The sequence below is a fragment of the Mustelus asterias genome, unplaced genomic scaffold (genome assembly GCF_964213995.1).
Source record: "Mustelus asterias unplaced genomic scaffold, sMusAst1.hap1.1 HAP1_SCAFFOLD_1736, whole genome shotgun sequence".
NCBI classification, from domain to species: domain Eukaryota; kingdom Metazoa; phylum Chordata; class Chondrichthyes; order Carcharhiniformes; family Triakidae; genus Mustelus; species Mustelus asterias.
In genome coordinates, this window is record NW_027591681.1 from 15,156 (window position 1) to 33,578 (window position 18,423).

Consider the following 18,423-nt stretch of genomic DNA (forward strand, 5'->3'; position numbering starts at 1 on the left):
AATTCGATTTTAAAAAAATCTGGAATTAAGAATCTACTGATGATGGTGAAACTTTAACTTCTAGCAGCAGCTTTGGAATACAGAAATCTTTATCCAGTTTAGGTCTAAAAGGCACACTCGCACAAACGCAGCATTGGGCCACTTTGAGGACTTGTCTTTTATGCGGTGGTGGCGTTACAGTTCGAAATATCCTGAATTTGTGAAAGGTGCTACGTAAATGCAAGTATTTCAGTTGCGAATGGAAGGGATGGAGGGTTGACTCGGTGGTGCCACCTACCTGATGCACAGCTGAATTGCTGGAAACGGTCCCTTCCAACTTCAGAGCATCAACGTGGTGACCACAGGGCTGGCTGACAGCCTCACAGGTTATTTATTAGTGTCACAAGTAAGGCTTACATTAACACTGCAATGAAGTTACTGTGAAAATCCCCGAGTCGCCACACTCTGGCGCCTGTTCGGGTACACTGAGGGAGAATTTAGCACGGCCAATGCACCCTAACCAACAGCACCTAACAGTCTGAAAGGTGTGCTGGTAAGGGTGAATTGGCCGTGCTAAATTCTCCCTCAGTGTACCCAAACAGGCACCGGAGTGTGGTGACTAGGGGATTTTCACAGTAACTTCACTGCAGTGTTAATGTCAGCCTACTTGTGACACTAATAAATAAACTAAACTAAAAGCTAAACTCTGACGTAACGTGACATCCCAAGGCAAGTCACAGGAGCGTTACTGAACACAATTCAGACTCCAAGCCACAGGAGGAGATAGTAGGGCAGGTGACCAAAAGCTTGGTTTTAAGGCGGTGGGTTTTAAGGAGCGTCTTAAAGGGGAGCGGGGGGGGGGGGGGGGGGGGGGAGAGTCCGAGAGATGTAGGGGGGGAATGCCAGAACCTGGGGCCCCAGGCAACTGAAGGCACAGTGAAATTCAAATCTGGGTATGCTCAAGAGGCTGGAATTGGAAAAAGTTAAAGTTTATTTAATAGTGGCAAGTAAGGCTTACATTAACACTGCAATGAAGTTACTGTGAAAATCCCCTAGTCGCCACACTCCGGCACCTGTTCGGGTCAATGCACCCTAACCAGCACGTCTTTCAGACTGTGGGAGGAAACCGGGGCAACCGGAGGAAACCCACACAGACACGGGGAGAAGGTGCAGACTCCACACAGACAGTGACCCAAGCTGGGAATCGAACCCGGGTCCCTGATGCTGTGAGGCAGCAGTGCTAACCACTGAGCCATTGTGCTGCCCGCTGGAATGTGGGAGGAGATTAAAGAGACAGGGAGGAGAGTGGGGTGTGGAGGGAGTGGGGTGTGGAGGGGGTGGGGTGTGGAGGGGGTGGGGGGTGGAGGGGGTGGGGGGTGGAGGGGGTGGGGGGTGGAGGGGGTGGGGGGTGGAGGGGGTGGGGTCTGGAGGGGGTGGGGTCTGGAGGGGGTGGGGTCTGGAGGGGGTGGGGTCTGGAGGGGGTGGGGTCTGGAGGGGGTGGGGTCTGGAGGGGGTGGGGTCTGGAGGGGGTGGGGTCTGGAGGGGGTGGGGTCTGGAGGGGGTGGGGTCTGGAGGGGGTGGGGTCTGGAGGGGGTGGGGTCTGGAGGGGGTGGGGTCTGGAGGGGGTGGGGTCTGGAGGGGGTGGGGTCTGGAGGGGGTGGGGTCTGGAGGGGGTGGGGTCTGGAGGGGGTGGGGTCTGGAGGGGGTGGGGTCTGGAGGGGGTGGGGTCTGGAGGGGGTGGGGTCTGGAGGGGGTGGGGTGTGGAGGGGGTGGGGTGTGGAGGGGTTGGGGTGTGGAGGGGGTGGGGTGTGGAGGGGGTGGGGTGTGGAGGGGGTGGGGTGTGGAGGGGGTGGGGTGTGGAGGGGGTGGGGTGTGGAGGGGGTGGGGTGTGGAGGGGGTGGGGTGTGGAGGGGGTGGGGTGTGGAGGGGGTGGGGTGTGGAGGGGGTGGGGTGTGGAGGGAGTGGGGTGTGGAGGGAGTGGGGTGTGGAGGGAGTGGGGTGTGGAGGGAGGCTGTGGATGGGATTTTGAAACAACGCTGAGAGTTTTGCAAACCAGATGTTATTGAATAGGGAGCCAGTGAGAGACAGCGGGGACAGTGGAGGCCAGCGAGAGGCAGCGGGGACAGTGAGAGGCAGCGGGGACAGTGAGAGGCCAGCGAGAGGCAGCGGAGGCCAGCGAGAGGCAGCGGAGGTCAGTGAGAGGCAGCGAGAGGCAGCGGAGGCCAGCGAGAGGCAGCGGAGGCCAGCGAGAGGCAGCGGAGGCCAGCGAGAGGCAGCGGAGGCCAGCGAGAGGCAGCGGAGGCCAGCGAGAGGCAGCGGAGGCCAGCGAGAGGCAGCGGAGGCCAGCGAGAGGCAGCGGAGGCCAGCGAGAGGCAGCGGAGGCCAGCGAGAGGCAGCGGAGGCCAGCGAGAGGCAGCGGAGGCCAGCGAGAGGCAGCGGAGGCCAGCGAGAGGCAGCGGAGGCCAGCGAGAGGCAGCGGAGGCCAGCGAGAGGCAGCGGAGGCCAGCGAGAGGCAGCGGAGGCCAGCGAGAGGCAGCGGAGGCCAGCGAGAGGCAGCGGAGGCCAGCGAGAGGCAGCGGAGGCCAGCGAGAGGCAGCGGAGGCCAGCGAGAGGCAGCGGAGGCCAGCGAGAGGCAGCGGAGGCCAGCAAGAGGCAGCGGAGGCCAGCGAGAGGCAGCGGAGGCCAGCGAGAGGCAGCGGAAGCCAGCGAGAGGCAGCGGGGACAGGACTCAGTGCGAGTTAACACATGAAGAGCAGTTGTGGGTGACCTCAGGATGGTGGAGGGTGGAATGTGGGAGAGCTAGCAGGAGAGCACCGGAATCATTAAATCTAGAGGCAACAAAAGGATGAGGGTGAAGGTTTCAGCAGTGGATAAGCTCGGGCAGCAGTGAAGGTGAGCGATGCGAGGGAGGTGGAATTAGGCGACTTTAGTAATGGTACAAATATGAGGTCAGATTTCAATCGAATGTGACACGGAGGCTGCAAAGATCCCAGCCTGTTGCCAAGGGAGAGGAATGGCATCAGGATTCAGGGAATTGATTTTTCGAGCGTGGATCGAAAACAACGGTTTCAGTTCTCCCGATATTTAACCGCGGAAGGGTTAGTCAGATGATCAGCTCTTACTGCGCGGCGTCTGTTCCTGCGTGCTGACCGTGTCCTGGAAGATGACCGGTTTCAAGGCCTGTCGGATGGCATTCTCCCACGCCTTGGCCTCCTCAGTGCCCGGCACGCCACACAGCCCACCAGAGCTGGAGGGCGGCCGCGAAATGGTGGAAGGACTCTCGCCGACAAAGTACACCACACTGCCAGTGCGGATCTCGAAACAGTGAGGGTTCCCTCCTTGGGGAATGGAGGCAAAGTTCTGTGCCGGATCCACGGCCAGGATCTCGGAGAGCGGGATTTCCTGAGCAGGGAGGAAAAAGGGTCGGGGAAGAAATGCAAGACGTTTAGAAATGGGATCTTTCCCACCTTGTATCCAAACCCAAGCTGTGCTCGGAGACTGGGAGTGTGTGCAGCTGACGGAGTAAAGCTTCCCATCAAACACTCCCAGGACAAGTACAGCACGGGGTTAGATACAGAGTAAAGCTCCCTCTACACTGTCCCCCATCAAACACTCCCAGGACAGGTACAGCACTGGGTTGGATACAGAGTAAAGCTCCCTCTACACTGTCCCCATCAAACACTCCCAGGACAGGTACAGCATGGGGTTAGAACATAGAACAGTACAGCACAGAACAGGCCCTTCGGCCCACAATGTTGTGCCGAGCTTTATCTGAAACCAAGCTCAAGCTATCCCACTCCCTATCATCCTGGTGTGCTCCATGTGCCTATCCAATAACCGCTTAAATGTTCCTAAAGTGTCTGACTCCACTATCACTGCAGGTAGTCTACTCCACACCCCAACCACTCTCTGCGTAAAGAACCTACCTCTGATATCCTTCCTGTATCTCCCACCATAAACCCTATAGTTACGCCCCCTTGTAATAGCTCCATCCACCCGAGGAAATAGTCTTTGAACGTTCACTCTATCTATCCCCTTCATCATTTTATAAACCTCTATTAAGTCTCCCCTCAGCCTCCTCCGCTCCAGAGAGAACAGCCCTAGCTCCCTCAAACTTTCCTCATAAGGCCTACCCTCCAAACCAGGCAGCATCCTGGTAAATCTCCTCTGCACTCTTTCCAGCGCTTCCACATCCTTCTTATAGTGAGGTGACCAGAACTGCACACAATATTCCAAATGTAGTCTCACCAAGGTCCTGTACAGTTGCAGCATAACCCCACGGCTCTTAAACTCCAACCCCCTGTTAATAAAAGCTAACACACTATAGGCCTTCTTCACAGCTCTATCCACTTGAGTGGCAACCTTTAGAGATCTGTGGATAAGGACCCCAAGATCTCTCTGTTCCTCCACAGTCTTCAGAACCCTACCTTTGACCCTGTAATCCACATTTAAATTTGTCCTACCAAAATGAATCATTGAAACCCTACAGTGCAGAAAGAGGCCATTCAGCCCATCGAGAATGCACCGACAACAATCCCACCCAGACCCTATCCCCGTATCCCTACATGTTTACCTGCTAAACCCTATAACCCTCATATTTTACCCACTAATCCCTCTAATCTACGCATCCCGGGACACTAAGGGGCAATTTAGCTTGGCCAATCAACCTAACCCGCACATCTTTGGACTGTGGGAGGAAACCGGAGCACCCGGGGGAAACCCACGCAGACAGGGGGAGAATGTGCAAACTCCGCACAGACAGTGACCCGAGCCGGGAATCGAACCCAGGTCCCTGGAGCTGTGAAGCAGCAGTGCTAACCACTATGCTACCATGCCGCCCTCACCTCACATTTATCAGGGTTAAACTCCATTTGCCATTTTTCAGCCCAGCTTTGCATCCTATCTAGGTCTCTTTGCAGCCTACAACAGCCCTCCACCTCATCCACTACTCCACCAATCTTGGTGTCATCAGCAAATTTACTGATCCACCCTTCAGCCCCCTCCTCTAAGTCATTAATAAAAATCACAAAGAGCAGAGGACCAAGCACTGATCCCTGCGGCACTCCGCGAGCAACCTGCCTCCAATCCGAAAATTTTCCATCCACCACCACCCTCTGTCTTCGATCAGATAGCCAGTTACCTATCCAATCGGCCAACTTTCCCTCTATCCCACACTCCTTACTTTCATCATAAGCCGACCATGGGGGACCTTATCAAACGCCGTACTAAAATCCATGTATATGACATCAACTGCCCTACCTTCATCAACACACTTAGTTACCTCCTCAAAAAATTCAATCAAATTTGTGAGGCACGACTTGCCCTTCACGAATCCGTGCTGACTATCCCGGATTAATCGGCATCTTTCTAAATGGTCGTAAATCCCATCCCTAAGGACCTTTTCCATTAGATACAGAGTAAAGCTCCCTCGACACTGTCCCCATCAAACACTTCCAGGACAGGTACAGCACGGGGTTAGATACAGAGTAAAGCTCCTTCTACACTGTCCCCCATCAAACACTCCCAGGACAGGTACAGCACGGGGTTAGATACAGAGTAAAGCTCCCTCTACACTGTCCCCATCAAACACTCCCAGGAGAGGTACAGCCCAGGGTTAGATACAGAGTAAAGCTCCCTCTACACTGTCCCCATCAAACACTCCCAGGACAGGTACAGCACGGGGTTAGATACAGAGTAAAGCTCCTTCTACACTGTCCCCCATCAAACACTCCCAGGACAGGTACAGCACGGGGTTAGATACAGAGTAAAGCTCCCTCTACACTGTCCCCCATCAAACACTCCCAGGACAGGTACAGCACGGGGTTAGATACAGAGTAAAGCTCCCTCTACACTGTCCCCCATCAAACACTCCCAGGACAGGTACAGCCCAGGGTTAGATACAGAGTAAAGCTCCCTCTACACTTGCGAGTTGACTTTACCTTGTAATACTTGTTTCCTGTGTCATTGTGAAAGAGGGTGATACACTTGCAGTCCAGTCTCCAGTAGTGCCTCTTCCGCTGCAGGAGGGAAGGAAAAAAGACAACACCTGGTCATCTACTGTCCAACAGGAGCAATAAAGGAGCAAACAGGCTGGGAGGGTGGACTAGTGTGGGAGGGGGCAAATATGGGGCAGACAGGTTAACTAAAGCAGTGAACATAGAACGATGGCTTCACTACAAGGGGTAGATTCACTGGGCTTCCATCCATTGGGAAGGGGGTAGATCCACTGGGCTTCCCCCCAATGGGAAGGGGATAGATCCACTGGGCTTCCATCCAATGGGAAGGGGGTAGATTCACTGGGCTTCCATCCATTGGGAAGGGGGTAGATCCACTGGGCTTCCCTCCAATGGGAAGGGGATAGATCCACTGGGCTTCCATCCAATGGGAAGGGGGTAGATTCACTGGGCTTCCATCCAATGGGAAGGGGGTAGATTCACTGGGCTTCCCTCCAATGGGAAGGGGGTAGATTCACTGGGCTTACATCCAATGGGAAGAGGATAGGTCCACTGGGATTCCATCCAATCGGAAGGGGGTAGATTCACTGGGCTTCCATCCAATGGGAAGGTGGTAGATTCACTGGGCTTCCATCCAATGGGAAGGGGACAGACCAACTGGGATTTTAGCTCACTGGGACTGAATGAGAAGGGATGGGTCCATTGGAACAGGCACGGTGGCACAGTGATTAGCACTGCTGCCTCACAGCGCCTGGGACCTGGGTTCGATTCCCGGCTTGGGTCACTGTCTGTGTGGAGTCTGCACGTTCTCCCAGTGTCTGCGCGGGTTTCCTCCGGGTGCTCCGGTTTCCTCCCACACTCCAAAGATGTGCGGGTTAGGTGGATCGGCCATGTTAAATTGCCCCTCAGTGTCCCTAGATGTGTGGGTTAGGGGGATTGGCCGTGCTAAATCCGCGGGGTTAGAGGGATGGGGAAAAAGTCTGGGTGTGACGCCCCTTCAGAGATTGGTGCAGACTCGATGGGCCGGATGGCCTCTTTCTGCACTGTAGGGATTCTATGGTTCGAAGATTGTTAGAACAGGGCCAGTGCAGTGGGATACAACCATCCCAGCTTCTGCACACATTCAAACTCAAAGTTCGATATCTGTGCTGTCCTCGAAATTCTCCTCAAAAATATCAATAACAGGAAGGTAGGTCACGTCAGAGGGAGACAAAATCCCTGTGACGAGGGAAGTTGGGAGATGAGCGGACGGGGGTTGGGGAGGGGGGGGTTGGTACTTGGTTTCTTTACCAGAGCATCCCGGTTACTGTAGTGAACCACCCAGCCCTCCTTCAGCGTCGTGCTCAGTTTCCGCTTGGTTTGCTTCATGGACTGCACCACACGCATCAGTGGGATGTTACTGGCCATGGGGTCGCTGCAAGAAAGGACAAGACAAAGACCAGAGAGTTTAGGTTCCTCACCACAACCAAACCACAACCACAACCACACACCCAACCACAACCAACCACAGACTGGTGGCATCTCATTCAAACCTACACTGGGTTGCCCACCTCACCTAGCCCAGAGATCATTTTCTCCAGCAGAGAGTGTTTCATACAGAACTGGCCAGCTTGCAAGGTCAGATTGGAAGGCAGTTAGGAGACAGTAGACCTATCCTCTTCCCATTGGATGCAAGCCCAGTGAATCTACCCTCTTCCCATTGGAGGGAAGCCCAGTGAATCTACCACCTTCCCATTGGATGGAAGCCCAGTGAATCTACCCCCTTCCCATTGGATGGAAGCCCAGTGGATCTACCCTCTTCCCATTGGAGGGAAGCCCAGTGAATCTACCACCTTCCCATTGGATGGAAGCCCAGTGAATCTACCACCTTCCCATTGGATGGAAGCCCAGTGGATCTATCCCCTTCCCATTGGATGCAAGCCCAGTGAATCTACCCTCTTCCCATTGGAGGGAAGCCCAGTGAATCTACCACCTTCCCATTGGAGGGAAGCCCAGTGAATCTACCACCTTCCCATTGGATGGAAGCCCAGTGGATCTATCCCCTTCCCAACGGATGGAAGTGTGGGACTGCACTCACGTGTAGATCAGATTTTGTTCTTTAATTTTTTTCACGGGACGTTGGGCGTCGCTGTGGCCGGGCCCAGGGTTTATCACCCATCCCTAATTACCCCTCGAGGTGGTGGCGGGTGAGCCGCCACCTTGAACCCGCTGCAGTCCCTGTGGTGTAGGTACACCCACAGTGCTGTTAGGGAGGGTGTTCCAGGATTTTGACCCAACGACAGTGAAGGAACGGCCGATATATTTCCAAGTCAGGATGGCGAGTGGCTCGGAGGGGAACTTCTTGGGCCTTTAGATCCGGAAGGCGGAAAGGCAGGTTAATAGGGTGGTGAAAAAGCCATTTGGGCATATACTCGCCTTTATCAATCGGGGCATAGGTTACAACAGCAGAGAGGTCGTGATGGAGTTGTATGGAACTTTGGTGAGGCCACAGCTGGAGCACTGTGTGCAGTTCTGGTCGCCACATTATAGGAAGGACGTGAACGCACTGGAGGGAGTGCAGAGGAGATTCACCAGGGTGCTGCCTGGGACGGAGCATTTCAGTTATGAAGAGAGGTTGGATAGGCTTGGGTTGTTTTCTCTAGAGCAGAGAAGAATAAGGGGGGGCGACCTGATTTGAGGTGTTCAAGATTATGAGGGGCATGGACAGGGTGGATAGGGAGCAGTTGTTCCCCTTAGTTGAAGGGTCAGTTACAAGGGGACACAAGTTAAAAGCGAGGGGATTTGAGGAAAAGCTTTTTCACCCAGAGGGTGGTGAGGGTCTGGAATGCGCTGCCTGGGAGGGTGGTGGAGGCGGGATGCCTCACATCCTTTAAAAAGTACCTGGATGAGTACTTGGCACCTCATAACATTCAGGACTACGGGCCAAGTGCTGGGCAAGTGAGATTAGGTGGGCAGGTCGGGGCATTTCATGCGTCGGTGCAGACTCGATGGGCCAAAGGGCCTCTTCTGCACTGTGGTATTCTGTCTTTTGGCTAAGATCAAGCGTCAGATCAAGCCCAAGATGGGATGCAATGCTTCATCTTGTCAGCTTGGATCTGGTTTGTCTCTCGAGTGGGGACCAGGAATTGGATTCAGTTGGAATTTGAATTTGGTTTTTGGAGCAAGCAAGGAATGGATTTGGGTTTGCCAGGTCCACTCTGAGCGTTGGCTTTGTAACTTCAAGGATGGGATAAAACATTTTTTGAAAAAGGGAACTTGCAGGTGGTGTTGTTACCATGTATCTGCTGCCTTTGTCCTTCTAGATAGCAGTTCTTGTGAGTTTGAAAGGTGCTCTCAGGAGTCTTGGTGAGTACATGCAGTGCATCTTGTTGTTGTTGCAATTATACAGGGCCTTGGTGAGGCCACACCTGGAGTATTGTGTGCAGTTTTCATCTCCTTTTCGGAGGAAGGATGTTCTTGCTCTCGAGGGAGTGCAGCGAAGGTTTACCAGGCTGATTCCGGGGATGGCGGGACTGATGTATGAGGAGAGATTGACTGGGTTAGGATTGTTTTCGCTGGAGTTCAGATGAATGAGGGGGGATCCCATAGAGACTTATAAAATTCTAACAGGACTAGGCAGGGTAGATGCAGGGAGGATGTTCCCGATGGTGGGGAGTCTAGAACCAGGGGTCACAGTCTGAGGATTCAGGGTAGGCCGTTTCGGACAGAGGTGAAGAGACATTTCTTCACCCAGAGAGCGATGAGCCTGTGGAATTCATTACCACAGGAAGTAGTTGATGCCAAAACATTGAATGTATTCAAGAGGCGGCTGGATATAGCACTTGGGGCGAATGGGATCAAAGGTTATGGGGAGAAAGCAGGATTAGGCTATTGAGTTGGATGATCAGCCATGGTCGTAATGAATGGCAGAACAGGCTCGAAGGGCCAAATGGCCTCTTCCTGCTCCTATCTTCTATGTTTCTATCTTGTAGATGGTACACACGGCTGCCACTGTGTGTCGGTGATGGAGGGAGTGGGTGTTTGTGGATGGGGGGGGCCAATCAAGCGGGGCTGCTTTATCCTGGATGGTGTCGAGCTTCTTGAGTGCTGTTGGGAGCTGCACTCATCCAGGCAAATGGGGATCATTCCATCACACTCCTGGCTTGTGCCTTGTAGATTGTGGACAGGCTTTGGGGAGTCAGGAGGTGAGGTACTCGCCGCAGGATTCCCAGCCTCCAACCAGTTCTGGTAGCCACAGTATTCATATGACTGGCCCAGTTCAGTTTCTGGTCAATGATAACCCCTCAAGATGCAGCAATCCAACAGCTCTCAATTTTCTCCAATGCCAATCCACAGATTTTACTACTGATATTGAGCGTAATGGGGATCAACTCTCAACTCCTGCGTCACTAGGACAAGGTCTGACCCCTAACAATCCTACAATTGCCATCCTTTAGTGGGTAGCGCTCTAGCCTCTGAATCCCACTTTGGTGTTTGAGCATAACAATCAAGGTTGGCATTTGAGTGCAGTACCGAGGGAGTGCTGCACTGTTGGGAGGTGCCATCTTTCAGATGAGATGTTAAACCGAGGCCCCGTTTGCCAGCTTAAATTGGATGGGAAAGATTCCATGGTACTATTATCTCGAAGAGGAACAGGGGGGCTCTCCCCAGTGCCTTGGCCAGACCTCAATTAACATTGTTAAAAAATAAATTACGTGGTCATGATCAGATTGCAATTTGTTGGAGCTTGGGTGTGCAAATTGGCTTCCTGCACTTCCTACGCGACAATAGCGACTACCCTTCAAAAGTACCTCGTTGTCCCAGAGCGCTTTACGGCCATCGGAGATCACTAAAGGTTTGTGACGATACTGTGCCTTTAAGGAATGTATTTGAGCCATTTTCTTATGTAGGGTCTGTCGTAGCAGTTCTATGCACTCGGAGCTGTCCTGTCTATCGGCATCTTGTATTGTTGCTGCAACAGTATAATTGCGTCTGATGGGTTTTCCCCTGGGATTTTGCAGAGTGGGACTTGATTGGGATGATTGACAGGTAGGGTCATGCGACTGGGGGAAGCTGGGCTTTCACAGAATAGTCAAGTTTAGACACTGCTTTTGAGTAAAGAGAAAGCAGTGTCTCTCTTTTCCCCCCCTCTCTGAAGTTGGAGACTGGAATCTGCCAGAGATTCTGCTGTGTGAGGGTAGATCTTTCTCTGAAAATTGTTGCCTGGATCTCTGTCCAGAAGTGTTAAGAAGCTGAAAATACAGCGCAACGTGAGCGTACTTATTTTTATGCTAACTAATTCTGAAGAAGAGTGTACGTCTATGGGATATTGCTTTAAATCGGAACAGCAGAGATAGCCAGCTGTTAGGGAATACACTTGGCAATGACTAGTAATTTTAATTGGTAAAAGTTATGTTAATTATTTTTGCTATATTCTAACGATGTCCTTAAATAAAGTTTGTTTTGGTAAAAGCTTCCTAGTGGGTCACTTGAATCATACCTGGAGCGAAACACCTTGCGTTCACCCTAATGCCAAAATCAAATGCAAAAGTTGAGGTCTCAGCTAACTGCACAAAATACATTGGGGTTTCTGGTCTGGGCCTTAAGAAGGCGCTATACAAGTGTAATCCTCCTCCATAAGACATAGGAGCAGAATTAGGTCACTTGGTCCATCGAGTTTGCTCCGCCATTCAATCATGGCTGATATTTTTCTCATCCCCATTCTCCTACCTTTTCGCCATAACCCCTGATTCCCTTATTAATAAGAACCTATCTATCTCTGTCTTAAACACACTCAATGACCCGGCCTCCACAGCCTTCTGTGGCAAAGAGTTCCACAGATTCACCACTCTCTGGCTGAAGAAATTCCTCCTCATCTCTGTTTTAAAGGATCGTCCCTTTAGCCCGAGGTTGTGCCCTCTGGTTCTAGTTTTTCCTACTACTGGAAACATCCTCTCCACGTCCACTCTATCCAGGCCTCGCAGTATCCTGTAAGTTTCAATAAGATTCCCCCCTCATCCTTCTAAACTCCAACGAGCACAGACCCGGAGTCCTCAACCATTCCTCATACAACAAGCTCTTCATTCCAGGGACCATTCTGGTGAACCTCCTCTGGACCCTTTCCATTCACCCCCGTTCGAAAGTGATCAGCCGGGTTACCTCATCATTCTGTTGGGACTGTCATCGTCTCCAGGGAAACCATTCTCCGGGTTGACACCGGGGCTGGTGGACACATCTTCAAAATCTTCCATCGTCAGGGTCTTGTCTCCATCTCCATAGTCACTTACATCCTCCATGTTTACGTCCACGTCAATACCCGGACTCATCAAATCTGAAATGGGACAAAGGTTCAAACCCCTCAGGACTCCAAATCAGGACAACAATAACATACACATAACTATATAAAAACAATGTATAAAATAGTCCTACATGAAGCAGTAGCCTCTCAGTCTGAACTTCTTGGCGTGAAAAGACTGGGTGGTGATCTGATACAGACCTTCAAGATTCTGAAGGGGGTCGATAGGACAAGACAGACTTATTTCCGCATATCTATTTTTCTTCATTCATGGGTTGTGGGCACTTGCTGCCCATCCCCAATTGCCCCTGAACTGAAGGGCAATTTCAGAAGGTCGGTTAAGGGTCACGTGTAGGCCAGACCAGGTGAGGACAGCAGATTTCCTTCCCTAAAGGGACATTAGTGAACCAGATGGGTTGTTAAGACAAATTGACAATGGTTCCATGGTCATCATTAGCCTTTTAAGATTTTGAGTTCAAATTTCCCCATCTGCCATGGTGGGAATCGAACCCAGGCCCCTGGATTACTAGTCCAGTGACAATACCACTGCGCCATTACCGTCCTATGTGGACAAGTCCTGAATTAAGGCCCACAAATATGAAACATGGTCACCAATACATCCACTAAGGAGTTCAGGAGAAACTTCTTTTCCCAGAGAGTGGTGAGAATGTAGAACTCGTTCCGTAGAAGGCGATGGCCTAGTGGTATTATCGCTGGACTATAAATCCAGAAACTCGGCTAATAATCTGGGGGACCCGGGTTCGAATCCCGCCACGGCAGATGGCGGAATTTGAATTCAATGAAAAATATCCAGAATTAAGAATCCACTAATGCCCTTTGGGGAAGGAAATCTGCCGTCCTTACCCGGTCTGGCCTACATGTGACTCCAGAGCCACAGCAATGTGGTTGACTCTTAACTGCCCCCCAGGCAACTAGGGATGGGCAAAAATCATGGCCCAGTCAGCGATGCCCATGTCCCACGAATGAATTAAAAAGACCAAGAAGTGGTTGAGGCAAATCGGATAGATGCCTTGAAGAGAAAGTTGGATAAACACATGAGGGGGAAAGGAATATGAAGAAGGGATGAGGTGAAGAAAGGGTGGGAGGAAGCTAATGCGGTGCATAAGGACCAGCATAGGGTAGTTAGGCTGTATCTGTTTCTGTGAGGCACATTCCTCCTGATCTCTAGGCTTCAGTCGCGACTCAAATGTGCTTTGAAGATTCCACACGTTAACTGGGTTATTTATTGCGAAGAAGCAGCAGCTATTGAATCCATGGTTCCAGCAGACCCATCTCTCTCTTCACTAATTTATTCAATTAGGTTAGGAAAAATAAATCAAGAAACGAACCGAGATGGATTAACAGGAATGAAAAAAGATGCAAAATTACTGCAATCAATCAAAATATATTCAGATGCTATCACGGGAGAATTCATGCAGGAGAGGGCTCAATGTCTGTAGGCATAAAGGTACACGCAGAAAACAGTAGATAGATGTTAAAAGGATGAGGCAGTATCAGTGCTCAGCACTGCTGCCTCACAACTCTAAGAACCCGGGTTCAATTCCAGCCTCGGGACACTGTCTGTGTGGAGTTTGCATGTTCTCCCTGTGTCTGCGGGGTTTTCCTCCAAACTCCAAAGATGTGTGGGTTAGGTGGATTGGCCATGCTAAATTGTCCCTTACTGTCCCAGGGTGTGCAGGTTAGGTGGATTGGCCATGATAAATTGCCCCTTGGTGTCCAAAGCTGTGCAGGTTAGGTGGATTGGCCACGCTAAATTGCCCTTTGGTGTCCAAAGATGCGCAAGTTAGGGCGATTAGCATGGTGAATGTGTGAGGTTACGAGGATAGAGCAGAGGGGTAAGATACTCTGAGTCAGTACAGGCTTGAAGGGCCGAATGGCCTCTTCTGCACTGTAGGGATTCTATGATTCTAGGGGGGCAGCAGGTGTATGGATGCACCATCACCTCAAAGATTTCCCTCCGATTCTTAGACCATCCTTGGTTGGGAATAAATCACCATTCCTTCCTTGTTGCTGGGTCATAAATCTTGGAGTTACCCTTCTTAAGAGTTTGGTAAAGACAACCTACACCACATGGAGTACAGCACGTTCAGGAAGGAAGCTCGCCACCAAGTTCTCAAGGACAACTAGGGTGGGACAATAAGTGCTGGCCTCCCCCACAACGCTCCCATCCCGCGACTGAATCAAAAAAAAACTGGTGAATGGTTCGTTCCTCACCTCCGTTGAGAACTGTTTCTCCTAAGCAGTCGTTGGGGACTTTCTCCGCGCATCGCTTGTGGCAGTTAAACTTGCAGTCTGAGGAAAGTAAAAATGGAGAGGAATAAGCACACACAGTGTTATAACACGGCTCAAAGAAACAACAGTATTTAAATTCATTACAGAAACACAAACTCTTCATCAAAACTCTCCAAAGTTTGGAAGATCTATGCATTACGATGTACCAGAATTGTTTTGCTCGTTGTATAACTTCCTGCCCCTTCCCCGAGATTTTCCTCTCCCCTCCTCCCACTCCCTCCCCCCCCCCCACCTCCCACATCCAAGACTTTGCTCTTCCTTCAACCCTCTTTCCTCACTCCCCCCACTCCCGGCCAAGACTTTGCGCTTGCCTCCACCTCTCCAAGACGTTCCTCTCCTCTCTCTTCTCCACCCCCCTACCTTCCCCAAGATGTTCCTCTCCCCTCCACCCTCTTCCTCCCCACCACCAAGACCTTGCGCTTGCCTCCACCTCTCCAAGACGTTCCTCTCCTCTCTCTTCTCCACCCCCCTACCTTCCCCAAGATGTTCCTCTCCTCTCCTCCCTCTTCCCCCCCCCGCCATCAAGACTTTGCTCTTCCCTCCACCCTCTCCCACCTTCCCCAAGACGTTCCCCTCCTCTCCTCCCTCTTCTCCCCCCCACCCCCATCAAGACTTTGCTCTTCCCTCCACCCTCCTCAAGACTTTCCTCTCCCGCTGCCCTCTCCTCTGACGTTTATTCTCCCCCCCCCACAACCTCCGCAGGTCCTTCCTCGGGTTCGCAGCGATGAGGCGCGGGGTAGGTCAAACCCGAACGTGAACCGATTTGAGACCGATGGAGACTCGTGGCCACCAATCGCGCACTGACCTTTGCACTGAAGTCCCTGCCGGAACAGCCCCTTCAGCAGCTTTTTGCAGTACTGGCAGACGGTGGGCCGGGTGTACGAGTGCACGGCGAACGTGTGAGGGACCTTGACCTTCGACAGGAAGATTTTGTCCAGCTCAATTGGCCGTCCAATGTAGGTGCCCAAGTTCAAACGCTTCTCCTTCAGGGATAAGGTTTCTGCCAACATCTTCTGTACTTGGAGAGAACCAGAGGGGACGGGGGGGGGGGGGGAGAGAATGAGGGAACAAACAATTAGAGAGAGAAAAGAAAGGATCATTTAAAAATCTATTAGCCCTGGAAATGTGGTCAAGGAAATGTTGTTTTTATTAATTCGTGGGACTTGGGTGTCGCTGGCTGGCCAGCATTTATTGCCCATCCCTAGTTGCCCTTGAGAAGGTGGTCGTGAGCTGCCTTCTTGAATCGCTGCAGTTCCTCTGATGTCTTGGCCAACATTCCACCGTCGAAAGCATCACTAACTGACACACTCCCTGTACCACCCTCAAAAATAACCCCTTTGTTGTGACACACTTTGCAACGTCCCATGGATATGTTACGATGCTAAATTAATGCCCTAGCCAACTACCGGGTCAACACTTAAGGGGGGGGGGGGGGCAATGGCACAGTGGTATTGTCGCTAGACTAGTAATCCAGAGACCCAGCGCAATGCTCTGGGGACCCAGGATCAAATCCCACCATGGCAGATGGTGAACAAAGAACAGTACAGCACAGGAACAGACCCTTCGGCACTCCAAGCCTGCACCGATCATGATGCCCGGCTAAACTAAAACCGTGCACACTTAGAGTCAGTATCCTTCCATTCCCATCCTATTCATTTATTTGTCTAGATGCCCCTTAAATGCCGCTATCGTACCTGCTCCCACCACCTCCCCGGGCAGCGCCTTCCAGACATTCACCACCCTCTGTGTAAAAAACTTACCTCGCACATCTCCTCTAAACATTTCCCCTCGCACCTTAAACCTCTGTCCCCGAGTACTTATCTTTTCTACCCTAGGAAAGAGCATCCGACTATTCACTCTGTCCATGCCACTCGTAATCTTGTAAACCTCTATCAGGTCGCCCCTCAACCTCCATTGTTCCAGTGAGAACAAACCGAGTTTATCCAATCTCTCCTCATAGTTAATACCCTCTCCAGACCAAGTAACATCCTGGTAAACCTCTTTTGTACCCTCTCTAAAGCATGTGAAATTTGAATCTGCGATTAAAAGCCTGATGATGACCATTGTCAATTGTCGTAAAAACCCATCTGGTTCACTAATGTCCTTTAGGGAAGGAAATCTGCCGTCCTTACCCGGTCTGGCCTACATGTGACTCCAGGGCCACAGCAATGTTATTAACTCTTAAATGTTAAGAGGTGGCACAGTGGTTAGCACCGCTGCCTCACAGCACCATGGACCTGGGTTCAATTCCCGGCTTGGGCCACTGTCGGTGCGGAGTCTGCACGTTCTCCCCATGTCTGCGTGGGTTTCCTCCAGGTGCTCCGGTTTCCTCCCACAGTCCAAAAGACGTGTTGGTTAGAGTGCATTGGTCGTGCTAAATTCTCCCTCAGTGTTACCCGAACAGGCGCCGGAGTGTGGCGACTAGGGGATTTTCACGGTAACTTCATTGCAGTGTTAATGTAAGCCTTACTTGTGACTAATAAATAAACTTTAAAATGTTCTCAGGGTTGGGCAACAAATGCTGGCTCAGCCACTGTATGCTAATACATGTGACAATAATAAATCAAATCAAATCTCACGACCGAAATACATTTTTAAAAAAATCTCAGGCAAAGTGAGAGGTCAGGCAGGTACACCAACACATGTAGGAGGGATGGAATCCGACTGTCTGGGCATTCCTTCTCAATGTTAATTTATTAGTCACAAGTAAGGCTTACATTAACACTGCAATGAAGTTACTGTGAAATTCCCCCTAGTCGACACACTCCGGCGCCTGTTCGGGTCAATGCACCCTAACCAGCACGTCTTTCAGACTGTGGGAGGAAACCGGAGCACCCGGAGGAAACCCACGCAGACACGGGGAGAACGTGCAAACTCCACACAGACAGTGACCCCAAGCCGGGAATCGAACCCGGGTCCCTGGCGCTGTGAGGCAGCGGTGCCAACCACCGTGCCGATCCTGTTGCGTGCGAAGTGTCACGTTCGCTGACACAAGATTGACAATCTGCGCAAGTGATTGATTATAAACATTTAAAGAGAATTGTGTGTCTGCAACGTTAGCAGCAGTCAAAGCGCATTTGGTTTGCAAACACACAATGAGTTCTTTGATTGTGAGTAATTTTCACCTCAATTTCTTCTCTCAAAGGGTCGATACTCTTTGGAGGAGGATGGAGGGAGTAGGTAGATTTTTGATTGACAAGGGAGCCAGGGTTACAGGGCAGGAAAGTTGAGACCGCAATCAGATCAGCCATGATCCTACTGACAGGCAGCGCAGGCTCGAGGGGATGAATGGCCAGAGTCCAATTTCTTTTTATGTCTGAGTGTAATCATAATGAGTTGTGCTAATCAAAGGTGCCCTCCTTAACTTGAGTCAACAGCCTCGTATCGAGTAAAGGATGGAGTGTATCCTGAATTCAACCTTGCCCGCAGCATGTCAGGGGAGTTCTCATCTGAGATGGGCAGGTCACTAAAACCCACCCAGAACCATCTCCTTGCGCTTTCAGAAGGTGAGCTGCCCTCCGCGGTGCATGTCATTCCCTCCCCCTTCCGCTCGTCGGCTCAGTCTTTCATATCGATGCAGGCTGTCTCACACTCTTTGTTCCTCTACAAATCCCGAAAGTGTTCTGTTTTTCTGTCTCTAAGAATTTTGTCTCTTCCCCATCAGTCCATCACCTCCCAAAACTACCCAGCGCAACAGGTTCAATAGAATTCCTACAGTGAAGAAGGAGGCCATTTGGCCCATCGAGCCTGTACCGGCAACAATCCCACTCAAGCTCTATTCCTGTAACCTCAAGTATTTACCCTGCTAATCCCCCTGACACTAAGAGGCAATTTAGCATGGCCAATCCACCTAACCTGCACATCGTTGGACACCAAGAGGCAATTTAGCATGGCCAATCCACC

General features: G+C 51.4%; 1 protein-coding gene across 1 annotated transcript in view; it reads right to left on the reverse strand.

Moving 5' to 3' along the window:
* The window catches only part of LOC144488647 (serine/threonine-protein kinase D2-like), a gene marked incomplete at its 3' end in the record, with an annotated part of 56,055 nt that overhangs the window by 14,849 nt on the left and 22,783 nt on the right, over positions 1–18,423 (reverse strand). Inside the window, exons 4-9 of the mRNA XM_078206715.1 lie at positions 15,326–15,533; positions 14,443–14,520; positions 12,072–12,243; positions 7,224–7,347; positions 5,919–5,996; positions 3,102–3,381 (exon numbers count right to left, since the gene is read on the reverse strand). Coding sequence (XP_078062841.1) covers positions 3,102–3,381; positions 5,919–5,996; positions 7,224–7,347; positions 12,072–12,243; positions 14,443–14,520; positions 15,326–15,533 — 940 coding nt within the window. The remainder of the gene's footprint in view (positions 1–3,101; positions 3,382–5,918; positions 5,997–7,223; positions 7,348–12,071; positions 12,244–14,442; positions 14,521–15,325; positions 15,534–18,423) is intronic.